Source organism: Corapipo altera, unplaced genomic scaffold (genome assembly GCF_003945725.1).
Source record: "Corapipo altera isolate COAL_440 unplaced genomic scaffold, ASM394572v1 1, whole genome shotgun sequence".
Lineage (NCBI taxonomy): Eukaryota > Metazoa > Chordata > Aves > Passeriformes > Pipridae > Corapipo > Corapipo altera.
The window spans coordinates 34872464-34885049 of record NW_020884873.1 but is presented as its reverse complement, the minus strand read 5'-3'; the positions used below and the strand labels follow the sequence as shown (position 1 = coordinate 34885049).

Below are 12586 nucleotides of genomic sequence, written 5' to 3'. Positions count from 1 at the left end.
AAAGAAACTGCCTTTCAGCCTGCTTTAAATCTCTTTTGAAAGCAGTCCAGTTATTGCTCTTTCAGTCGTAACTGAAATAACTTTACAGCATAATTTTAAATTATAATTTACTGCATAATTTTGGATATTATATTTCAACGAAAACAAAAAAATAAGGATTCCAGTCCATTTTAATTTAAATTATAAGATACTTTTCTTTGAAGAAGCAACATTGTTTACTCATATATGAATTGTGAAACTCTGCTTAAGGTAAGTTCCTCTTCTAGATTATGTTCTAAAAAATTAGTTTGAGCCAGACATGTATCACATATTCATGTTTTAGCTTGACTGATTTAAATTAAGAAAGTTACTGGTAAACCATCTTGAAAAGCCACTTAATACAGGCACTGCTGTTAGATTAACGTAGAGAATCATGCAGTGTCTTGTGAAAGTGCGGAAGTATATGATTGTGTGGTAAGATTTCAAACTGACATGTGAATACCATCTGAGCACAGTCCACAAATAATATACAGGAAAAAGAAACGAAAGAAAATTCTAATTCTTGTATGGCTTAGAGCATGTAGTGCTATGGCCAGGTGTGGTTGAGGTTCTTGCAAGTGCAAGAACACAGAATAAAGACAGAAGAACAAGAAATACAGATTTCACTACACATACAGATGTTAATTTTCAAAATTCATTATAAAATATGTAAGTATTAAACTGTGAGTTAGAGATAATAATGAAATCCAATGGGAAGCAGAACTGAGGTCACTGCCAGCACAATGACACAGTAAAACGTGTGACTCAGAGAGGAATAATAGCGGTCAGGGCAACATGATTGTGAAAGTATTGTGATTTAATGTAGGAGATGAATGGCATTTTAGTTTGGAGTTGACTGACCTTTCTGTGATTAACCTTATAATTCTAATATTCTTTTGACATTATTATTCATACAAGTTGTCTATGTGATTACTGTGTGTGATGGAAGTCATCATCGGTGTGATGACTGTACTTTTATTGACACATGGTAATGTCTTTAGTTAATACCATTTTCAGATTACCTTTGGGGAGAATTACTAAAGAGTTTTTTGGCTAGAGTAATCTGTAGAACTTACTCTGGTTCTTCAAATTTAACATTATTAAAATTATATTTTTTTAGGCAACCTTTTGACAAACTGTAGTGGAAAGCATTCCTCAGTCAATCAACCGTCTTGACTCTTAGCTAAAAGATTAAATATATTCTCGTAAGGTGATTTTTTTCCTATTTTTCTTTTCCTTTCAGGCAATTGTACTTTGCTTTCGATTGCACTTCACAAAAGATAATATCACAAATAACACCGCGGCAGCTACAGTGCGGCAGGTGGTTACTGTTGTATTTGAGAGAGTGGTTGCTGAAGATGAACGATATAAAGGTGGGCATACTGCCTACTCAACTTGCTTTTATTGACCTGTTTTTTTGATCCATCAGATGTTTCTTTTTCAGATAAAGAAGTAATAAAATGTCTATAAATGTTATTAAAAAAAAATCACAGACATGGTTAATTTTAACTATCCTTTACTTGTATTTAAAGGAGATGAAGTCATCAGACATTGTGTCTGTCAAGTCAGTACAGCAATATATAAAAATCCAGATTTTTTGTTCAAGCTCTGAGAACTGGTCTTCAGGTTAGTACTATGAAGAGATTTGAGGTGAGGGTGTCATTTAAGATGAAGGTACCTTAGATTGCTGAGTGAAATACATGGCAGTAGTAGTTTTGAAGAGAACATTTATTGGAAAGAAGTGCTTGGTATTGATCTCTAGTAGCCAATCTAGTGTTCGTTTCCAAAGGCGTGATAAGTTGGAGAAGAATTACCTAGCCATTCTCTTTGAATCTTTTTGTAAGAACACTGATTACATACTTGATTTTCAACAGTTCCTTTGTTCACAAAACTTTGTTTTGGTTTTTTTTGGACAGATATTATTGACCAGCCAGTTGCAGTTCAAGGAAATAGTAACAGAAGATCTGTCAGTACACTGAAACCATGTGCTAAGGATGCATATATGCTTTTTCAGGTAGTTGGGAAGCATATATTTATATATTTGCTGTTAAGATTTGGTGCTTCTACATCTCTAAGGAATTTCAAAAATTTGCTGTTGGCATATTGACAAGGTCCTTGACCAGAGCCTTGGGCTTTCTTATGTGTATTTACTGTAATTGGTGATGATTGGAAATCATCATAGTGGCCTTGAAGAACATTTTACTATAAATTTTAAATAATAACTAGGCATACATGTCTATATTAAATTCAAGATTCTTATTTATGTGAGCCAGATAGTGCTACTACAGTTCAGTCCTGTTTCTTATGCTTGGTATTGTACATTAAAGGCAAGTATATAATGAAAAGTAGTAGTTGTATTTGTCACACCAATAAAAATCTTCTTGACTTAGCAAATTCACTGGTTGTGAGATATTTTTGAGGGCAAGAATGAACAGAATTGCTACAAGGATACTAGCAAAGTTTAAGATTTCTTTTAAAAGTTTTCTTTGCTTTATAATTTATGTAAAAGAAATATTTGAGGAAAAATTATTTTGAAATTGGAAAACTACTCATTACAAAAGCGGGAGAGTGTGTAGATTTTGTTATTAACTTGGGAAACTTTGCTGGTACAGAATGGTACAGAGATTGTAAATGTTACTGTGTTTCTTTCTAAGGATCTTTGTCAGTTAGTTAATGCCGATGCTCCTTACTGGCTTGTGGGTATGACAGAAATGACCCGGACATTTGGCCTCGAACTTCTTGAGTCAGTCCTCAATGACTTTCCACAAGTGTTTTTACAAGTGAGTAGTTCTTGGGGGGGAAAACAGAAAGACTTTATTCACATAGGTAGTAAAATTTACACTTCATTATAATAGGAAAGTTTTCAATTTTTTTTGACCATGTTTTTCTATTCCCAAACACTTTGTGTGCATTTTGTAGAGCGCGTTTTACTCTGTTTCACTTCTTGTTTTGCCATTTATATTTCCTCCAAAGATGCATTTTCTTATCTTGCCTGACTTATGACAGCCCTGTAACTTTAGGTGTTATTTCTGTGAAAGCATTAACCTTACCCCACTTGTAAAGTAAGAATCATGTCTGTAAATTGCACTTATCTACTACATGTAAATACACCATGATCCTGCAGTAACATGTTTTAGCAGATAGTAGCTAAAATAAAAAATTAGATACCTAATAAGTGGTGTTTTAGCAGCCTATTTCAACTTGCAAAATAGAACAGGAAGGGTGCATAGTATGAACCTGACCATTGTAATTTCATCATACTTTTTGGTAGTTTTACAATGGTATCTGCAATTCTTCCTTTTCATTTCCTTAATATGTCATTTATACCAAGATTTACATGACTTTGGACTGCTTGATCTTTACAGTAAATGTAAATAAGATGCATGATCAGAGAGCTATGGGGTAGCAGTTAAAGAATATCTGCTTATAACTTGTTCTGTTTCCTTTTTCAGCATCAGGAATTCAGTTTTCTTCTTAAAGAAAGGGTATGCCCTCTAGTTATAAAGCTCTTCTCCCCAAATATCAAGTTCAGGCAAGGTTCCAGCACGTCATCTTCCCCAGCACCAGTGGAAAAACCATACTTCCCCATCTGTATGCGTTTGCTGAGAGTAGTTTCTGTTTTGATTAAACAGTTTTACAGTTTGCTGGTAAGAATATGCTAATTTTCATTATACAGTTCTGGTTTTCTATGTATTTGCGGGTACTGTGGTCAGTAATAGTATTGATTAGTTCTTGGGAGCTGTTAACATATACTGAGGGAAGAAAAGTCTAAATATTCTTTTCCTCTTATGTGTATTTTTTTTAACATATATTCTAAATGTATGATTTTATTAAACATGGACTTGCGTGAATTTCCTAGTAGATTAGCTGTTGTTTTTTCTGTACTTAACTGCCTTTCAGGTTTTGGGAACCTCTTGATCTGTTGTTTACCTGGCTTTAGATAGTGATGATTACTGTCCCTTGTTAATGTCTTATATGAGGCTTTTGACTTGAGTTGCCAAAGCTGTTTACAGAATGTGTGTAAAAAACACGTGTTCAGCTGTTCTTACCTCCCAAATTTTAGATATTTGTGAAAAAAGACGTTTTTCTGTTTCATTTGTTTACTGTGGCAAATGTATGACCTTTATTACAATGTCTGTGAGGAATTTAACCCTGTTAGTACAATCGCATATTATGGTTTTAGCTTGTTAAAAGTAATGCCTATAATTATTAGGTATTTTTTTGATATCATTTTGAGTAAATACATGTTCAAGGGATTTTTTAGATCCTGTACACAACTTGCTGTGATAGGACTCCTAGGATGAAAGAGAAGATTTATTTAGAAAATATTTTGTAGGAGCATTTTCTTTTGATTTAATTACTATAAACTATATCTTTTAGGTAACAGAATGTGAAATCTTTCTGTCATTGCTGGTTAAGTTTCTGGATGCAGACAAACCACAGTGGCTAAGAGCCGTTGCAGTAGAATCTATTCACAGGCTTTGTGTGCAGCCTCAGCTATTAAGGTATTAAATATATTGAGTTTCACTTTTATATAAAATGTTAAAAATATTTCTATTTTTCTCTAATAGGAAATGCTTTCTAAAACATTGTAAATATTGTAAAAATTGTAGAAACTTAGATGCAATAAGCTCTTCCTGATAATTCTTATGATGCGTTATGCAGTGCTTGTTATCTAGGAAGGGCTGAATTATGGTTGAGTATCCCAAACCCTCTCTATCTTACCAGTGTCAAAGGAACTTTTACTTAAAATTAAATACTAGTGTTTACCTAAATATTTACCATTAAAATATGCATTTAGTCTACAGAATGGAGTGTGTGCGTGGGTGAAGTTGCTGTTAAAAATGCTTTTAGTCTGCAATTTGTCAATACTTTCTGTTTTATAAAATATTTTCTAGGTCCTTTTGTCAATCGTATGATATGAAGCAACATTCCACTAAAGTTTTCCGTGATATTGTGAATGCACTGGGGTCCTTCATCCAGTCACTATTTCTTGTACCAAGCACAGGGAACACATCAGCAACACCAAACCAAACTGGTAAAGCCTTGTCCTTACTATCAGTTTATTTTTCCATCATTTTCTTGTTATAATAAATTCTGGTTTGATTCAGTACATACATCTGACATTGTACAACTCTGTGCTTCCGTGTTCATTGAGGTGAAAACCTACCTTGAGACAAAATACTGTTTTCAGGTCTGGTACAACAGGGGATTTTATCTACCTGTATTGTGGGAAAGACATAGCCCCCAGTTGGCAGAACAGTGCTGGTGCATTAGTTCCTGTTTCTACAGCGACCAAACTCCTTGTTTCACAACTTTTCTGAGGGAAAATATGAAGAATTGTTTTTAATTTCTAACTATAAAAAAATTTATCTGATTTCTGCCTCCTTGTGCTGGGATGTCATTTATGATTGCAGTTTGAGTAGTAAGACAGTGTGTGTTCCTGGGAGGCAGACACTAATTCTTCTGGGTACTCAGGGTCAAAACTGAACTGAGAAAGCCAAGAGGTAGAATGAAAAATGTGTATTTTACAGATGATCTTTGCTTTTTTTAGCTGAAAACAGACATTTAATGAAACTAAACTTGATTGTCTTTTCTTGCAACCAGGGTTTTAGCATTTCACTAGGTATATTTTTATTTTAATAAGAAATGATCCTTTTGTTAATACTTTTTCTGATGTTTATGTCCAAGTTATGGCTCTCTGCTTCTTCTTGGGGTTCTGGAAGCAGATTCCTCAGCAGTAAACAACATAAAAATAATTTCTAATGGTGTCTTTCGGTCTAAAAACCAGATAATCAAAGTGTAATTATTATCTATCATATCTACTATTAAATTAAGAAACATGAAAGAGTTTGGTTTTAGAGTTACACTTTCAGGGTTCATTCATGAAGCTGGAATTCCATGTTGGAGTTAGCAGTGATAGCATGAGGAAATTTGTGTCAGTATCTGTTGTTCAATAGCTGTCTGTACAGCAAAGGATGGAAGACTTGTATTAGTATTATTTCTGGGTTACTTTAATTCATTTAGGATAAACCAGAAAAGCACTTTTCGTCATGTAGCATGTACATATGAACAGCCATTCTAAAATACTCATTCTGAAAACCTAAATTTTTTCCACATTCATTGCAGTGAAACAGCACTGCAATAGGGTCATACCCTTAGTGTTGTTGCTGTTTCACTGGGTTATGGTTTCAGTTCAGTTTCAGTTTGTTTTCTTCTTTACCTTTTGATTTCTTTTTTCTGCATGTGTTTCTCACGTCACTTTCTCATACATTTGTCTTTCTACCTTTTTTCCTCCTATGGTCAAATATACAAAGAGCAGATCAATGCAATGTAATTTTAGAACTAAGTCTTTTGATTATAACAACAATCCTGTCATAGCAGGCTGTCTTACAGAATCATAGAATGGTTTGGGTTGGAAGAGACCTTTAAGGTGATCTAGTTTGAAACCCTCTGCCATGGGCAGGGACACCTTCCACTAGACCAGGATGCTCAAAAGCCCCATCCAACCAGGCCTTGGACACTTACACACTTTATATACCTGGCTTTTGAGCCTCAGTTTTGCAACAAGGTAGCTGTTTGATAGAAGTTGAAAGCTGCATCTACTGCAGTTTGCATCTACTGCAGTTTTGTGTCTCTTTTATTATACTGCTGCAAAGTTTACCAACCACTTTGAGTTATGTTGATATGAAAATAGTTGTATATGTCTGACTGCTCGGTAGGATCACAGAAAATGACACCAGTGTAATTGTGTTTTAAGTGGGCAGCGTTTGGTTAACCATTTCTGTTTAGCAGTATGGCGGTTTTTTCAATCTGTTAAATTTTGCTGTATTAAAATGTATGCATAAGCTTTTGTCTATTCATATTGCCTAAATTAGTAGTTTAGTGCCTCTCTCTGTATTAAAAGCAAGCACACCAAAATGGCTGTTACACTGATGTATTAGGCACTGTGAGTCGCCTTCCTGGGGACTCTGCCCTCTCTCCCTGTTGTGTGTACAGAGAGAATCTGAACTTGTGGGGCCTATTCCTAGTAAGCATAGATGTCCTATATGTAGGAAGTGTATGTATGCAGCATTTTTTCTCCTTTTATAATTTTTTTTTTTGGTTCCTTCAATTGGAACCAAAATTTGTTCCTTCCTAGCTGTTGGTAGGCATGTTGTCAGCCCTTCCCTGATGTAGTTTGTTTTATTCTACCTTGGCATGGCACAGATTCAAATGTTGCCGTTCTCTTCGACCCTTCTTGTGGCTTTTGCATTTCTGAAATCTTGAAAGTTTGTTCTTGGAATAATTAACCTCTTTTTCTGATTATAGAGTTCTAGGTCAACTATTCAACTATTCAAATAATCCTTAACTTTCAAATATCTGTCTGACTGTTCACTAAAATATATATTGTTTTATCAAGACTATGTAAGTTTGATTAATTCACAGATTGTTATGTACGTTGCTATACCTTTCACAGAAACATTTTATTCCGACTGAAAATTAGGCAGTTGGCATCCGTGAGCTGCACATATGATCATGTTTTAGACAGCAGAGGGAGCTCAGAAATAGTTTTTTGTGTTGGTGGTGGTTTTCATTATTGAACAGGGTGTCTTCAGATTACTCCTGGTGTCTCAAAATTAAATGTAGAAAGAGGATGTTTGCTGATCACTAAAATAAGATTGGTTCATTTTATCACGTTGTTTTTCTGAACAGGAAGCAATGCATCAGGGAATACTGGCTCAGCACAGACTAACCCAGGAGTGCTAGGAATGGGAGGAGGTGCAACTGTATTACCTGCCTTTGAGTACAGAGGCACTTGGATACCCATCCTGAATGTAACAGTACAAGGCAGCGCTAAAGCTACATAGTAAGTACTTCTATCCTTTTGAAAATGTATATAACATATATATAATAATTTTGAACTTGATGATTTAAGGGTTTTTTTACTAGTGAGTATTGAGGTTTTGTTTCTCTGACATTGAGGTATATTAATAATTTTCTTTTTGTTGGTGCCATGAGGTGTTCTGATTTTTTACTGTTTTGTCTCAATGCCCTGGATTCTGATTCAAATGTCCCCTATGGTTTTAGCATCTGTTGATTTTCCCCTCCCCTACTGTTTCTGTAATAACTCTTCACTTCTAGGCCTCACTGTAGTATGTAACAATTTTGGAATATCTGTTGCTGCAATGTGTAATGGCAAACATTAGGGGCATTAAGCAAATGGGAATAATGGGAGTGAAAAACAGCTTTCTTACACCAGCTTTACTGTATTTGCAGTTTTTATTGAGCAGGATATTATGGTGGATATTGGCCAGGTTGTCATTTCAAACAATGTGTTGACCTATATACCAAGGTTAGACTCTGAATGCTTCTTAGAATGACCAGTTATTTTGTCATGAGTTTGTATAATGGAGATGGTGTTCTCAATTTAAAGCTGTGAATACTATGTTACTTTTGAAATAGTGAAAGTTTTTTCATGTCAGTCGTGACCATTGATGAATAATATCTTCCAAACTTTAAGTTACTTGTATACCATAAAATTTTGACATACTAAAATTCAGTGAAATCTACAAGTAGCCTGGATCTTAGTATTTTTTACAGTAGAAGCTCCTTTTTCTACAGTTGACAGACAGAAGGAAAAATTCGTCTTCAGATTTCAGTACTTAACATGTATGTGTCAACTTGACTTTTTGTTCCAGCAGTGACCATGAATGTTGTTTTAGGTTACCTGTCTGTTCTCAGGAAATACAAATTTTTAATCTGGTCAGCTACCACAACCTTCTGATTTTCTTCCTTGTCTTCTTTCTTTCTTTCTGTTCTTAACTGGTTCAAGAACCTTGTGGCCACCATCATAATCTATCCTGCTCTGAGCTTGCTTCTTTTACTTTTGGATACCTCAAATGGCTCCATGATTTCCTCTGCATAATTTTTGTGGTTTTTTTTCTTCTGTGTAAGATTATGGAGTTGTCATGAGCATGTCTGGTCAGCAGTTTTTTCCCCTATCTTGTACTTTTGTCTATAGTCCCTGCATGTAAGGAGATGAGTTGCTGTAACTGTGAGTTTGGGTCATCCTATCACTGATTCTCTTCTGCTACCATTAGATTTTCATACAATGGCCACACCTTATACTTTTACACGATGTCTCTTCCCAGTTTTACACAATGTCTCTTCTCATTCCCACTATGCCTCTTTACATGAGGAAGTAAGTGTTTTTAAGAGGACTAGACAGACTGTTCAAGATTTTTCGTGGCCATTGACATATAACTGTAACAACTTGTAATTTATTTAGAAGTTAGAATTTCTTGTCTTTGAAAGTAAGAGGACGTGACCTGTATGTCACAAATAGTTTGTAACTATAAAACCCATTAATAATTTTAATTAGACCTGTATATACATTCACACTTACTTGTATATAACGAGAACTGATCATGTGATTTACCTGTACTACTTGTGCTCCCAGATATCTGAGGCAGCTATCTTAGGAAATTAGAGGTGATAACTGAAGTGTTGCATGTTTGAGAGAAAGAATAATCCTTTGTGCAGAAAAGAATGGTGACACTACAGTGTAAAAGTGTCTTTGGCATATTTTAGCTGGAATATTAGCTATTTAAGAGTAGTTTGTAGGATAATGAAATGGTGGTTGAGATAGCAGGTAATGGCCTGTCTCTACTTGTGTAGATGCTGCTGTATGTCAGCTACAATCTTTTCCTGTTAGATTTGTAAGTCAGCAGTACTTTATGTGCTTTTAAGGTAAAAGATGAAGAAAAGTGGCAGTGAGGCTGCAGTTCCAGCATAGATGTTTTATTTATACGCTTTTCAGGAGTGAATCATGTAGACATTTCCTCTTCATACAAATAACTTCCATTGTCTATTTATGCATGTAGGTGAGGAATATTTGGCCCTGTAATATCTATAGCTATAATAATAGCTATTACAAGCTTTTCCAATCATATTGACTCAAAGGTAATGATAATGGAACGTCTGACTTGTTCTCAATTTGCTATAACTATGTTCACACTGTCATGACTTTATGATGTATTTCTTCTGTTTTTCCTATGTACTTGTATTCTTTTGAATAGGTTCTGTTGCAGTGGCTTTAAGAAAAATAAAAATACAAGTAGAATTATTCATTAAGTGATACTTGCTTGTAAGTGTTCATTTTAAAAAATATTTATTTGCAGTTCTCTGCTCAGTGTGTATGTACTCCTTCTGTTACTGTTTTATTTAGTGACTCCTTTAATCTTTTACTCAATGACTTAAGGGTTTTTTTTCCTTGAGTTACTGTAAATCTTGAAGGATGGTAATTGGGGCCTGTTTGTACTTAACATTCATTTGGAAGCTTGTTTTTTATTATTGTTATTAAAAACAATGGTATTGCCACACACTTACTTGTCATGTTTTCAATTTTTTTAGTTTGGAAATGCTGGACAAAGTAGAGCCACCTACAATCCCTGAAGGCTATGCCATGTCGGTGGCATTTCACTGTTTACTGGATCTTGTCCGTGGTATCACTACCATGATTGAAGGAGAGCTGGGAGACACAGAAACAGTCACTCCAGCCACAGCAGAGACAACTTCATTGCCGGCACAGTCTTCAGAACAGCAAGATTTGCAGTCTCTTTCTGATCAATCAGAGAAAGAACTAGGTATTTGAAAATTCAAACACTATATAAAATACAACATTTCTGCAGAAAGAAGGATTTTAAAGTTCTTACTTTGTTGCTTAAATTTAGTGTTTCTTATTTATGTATAAAAACTTTTAATGAAGTGGTTTTGGTTTGCCTTTTTTTTTTTTGTAATGGAACATCAGTAGCCTATTAAAAAAAATTGACTATGTTCTGCTTCTGTCCTATAGCACCTTAGTCACAGATTCCTTATGGTCTATTAATACTGTTTTATGTGTAGGTAGGTGGGATGTGAGGGAGGGGTAATAGGCATTGTGTTTGACAGAAATACTATTCTGCCTTCCCGTGCCCTTAATTTCTGCTTAATACTGAGATCCAAGGTCACAAGAGACAACCTGACTGACAAAAACGGGGCACTTACGTCCACATTAGAAGACAAATGTATTTCTAGTAACAAGATAAAAAGAGCAATAAGCATTTTAATGGAGAGATTTCAGGAAAGATTGAAGCAATTAGGAAAGAACTTATTTAAAAGCAGAACTGATATGAACTGAGGATTCTATTTGTGCAACATATGACGAGTCTGTATAGGGGTCTGTACGTACAGAAGGGCGTGTGGTTGAAGACTTGAGTTTGGCTTGTGCAAGAGGAAGCCAAGACTGTAGGGCTGAAGTTCGAACCCAGGCACCGGGGCTGCCGAAGGGAGACGAGAGGGAAAGAGAGGGGCTTGTCCTGCCGCCTCGGGCCTGGGGAGCTCTCCATGGTGCTGCAGCAGTGCCGGCTCAGCCCTGGGACTTGTCATGGCCGGGTGGAGAGGGACATGTGGAAATGGTATAAGCAGCTACCCATCTGCTAGACCAATACTTCTTCCCTATTAAATAAAAGAAACGGAAAACAGAAATGGAGAATTATGAGTACCAGGGGAGAGTATTTTTCCTTCACTGAAAAATTTTAGTGTGTTTCTTGTCCCTCATTTTTGCTTTTTTTTTTTTTTTTTTTTTTTGGTGCAGTTTAGAATAAGCAGTGCCTTGATGACATTTCTTGCTTTAAGAATGTTACTTTAAATGCAGGTGTTGAAATTCTACTGGTGTGAGTGTGTTTCTGTATATACATATATGTGTCTGTGTAAACATACATATAAAAACACACATTAAAAGATGCAGTAGCAAGCAAGCATTTTGTTTGTGATATAATTGAAAGTTATTAAGGGAAATACTGTGTTTCTGCTATAAAAAAGTTTATGTATTTCTTTTAAGTTAGCAGAGCTGTCTGGGAAGAAATGGTGAATGCTTGTTGGTGTGGTCTTCTGGCTGCTTTATCCCTCCTACTTGATGCAAGGTATCTGGTCTTTCATTTATCTTGATTTTTCTAAGATGACATTCCAAGCTTTATTTTGAACTCACTTTTGATACTGACCAAGTTGACAGTTGTCAGCATGAGTGCCGTTCATGGCACCTGAGCAGTCAGGTTTGTGGCTTAGACTGAGTAAATGATACAGAAGTCTCCAGACATCTAGCATCAACATTTAATGCATTTCAATAAAGAACAATTAATTTAAATGATCTTTATTTCTTTTTACTTTGACGTGATTTCATGTCCTAATTACTGTAGGTAAGAGATTAAGTAATGTCTTGCTACTTGTTAGTACTATCTAATCTTTTAAGAGGAAAAGCTATTTACTAGGTAATAACTATGGTAAATTAATTGTCTCCTTCAAAGAACCTTTTGTTATAAAACATCTTTTTCTGAAAATAGTTTTAAATACCTCCTCATAGTCTCCTTTACCAAGTCTCTGAGAACTAAAGTCCAATTTTATAAGAAATGATTCTGAAGAATTTTGTTAATTGGTTATGCTTACTCTTCAGTATTTATAGTGTTGACAGGTTTAAAGTGTATGTTCTCAGGGCTTTTGATGTTGGTTACCTACTTGCTTCTGTGCTCTGGATTAATTCTTGCTGAAC

At 35.2% G+C, this 12586-nt stretch overlaps 1 protein-coding gene across 6 annotated transcripts in view; it reads left to right on the top strand.

Annotated features, from left to right (window-relative positions):
• The window catches only part of MON2 (MON2 homolog, regulator of endosome-to-Golgi trafficking), a 68884-nt gene that overhangs the window by 17924 nt on the left and 38374 nt on the right, over positions 1–12586 (top strand). For all 6 annotated transcript variants that reach the window (XR_003529821.1, XM_027656254.1, XM_027656271.1 and 3 more), the window contains exons 5-13: positions 1262–1391; positions 1935–2032; positions 2673–2798; positions 3471–3665; positions 4399–4523; positions 4917–5056; positions 7714–7867; positions 10414–10646; positions 11882–11963. Coding sequence is in view for 5 of the 6 variants with exons in the window: in XM_027656254.1 (XP_027512055.1) it covers positions 1262–1391; positions 1935–2032; positions 2673–2798; positions 3471–3665; positions 4399–4523; positions 4917–5056; positions 7714–7867; positions 10414–10646; positions 11882–11963 (1283 nt within the window). In the remaining variant the exon portion in view is untranslated. The remainder of the gene's footprint in view (positions 1–1261; positions 1392–1934; positions 2033–2672; positions 2799–3470; positions 3666–4398; positions 4524–4916; positions 5057–7713; positions 7868–10413; positions 10647–11881; positions 11964–12586) is intronic.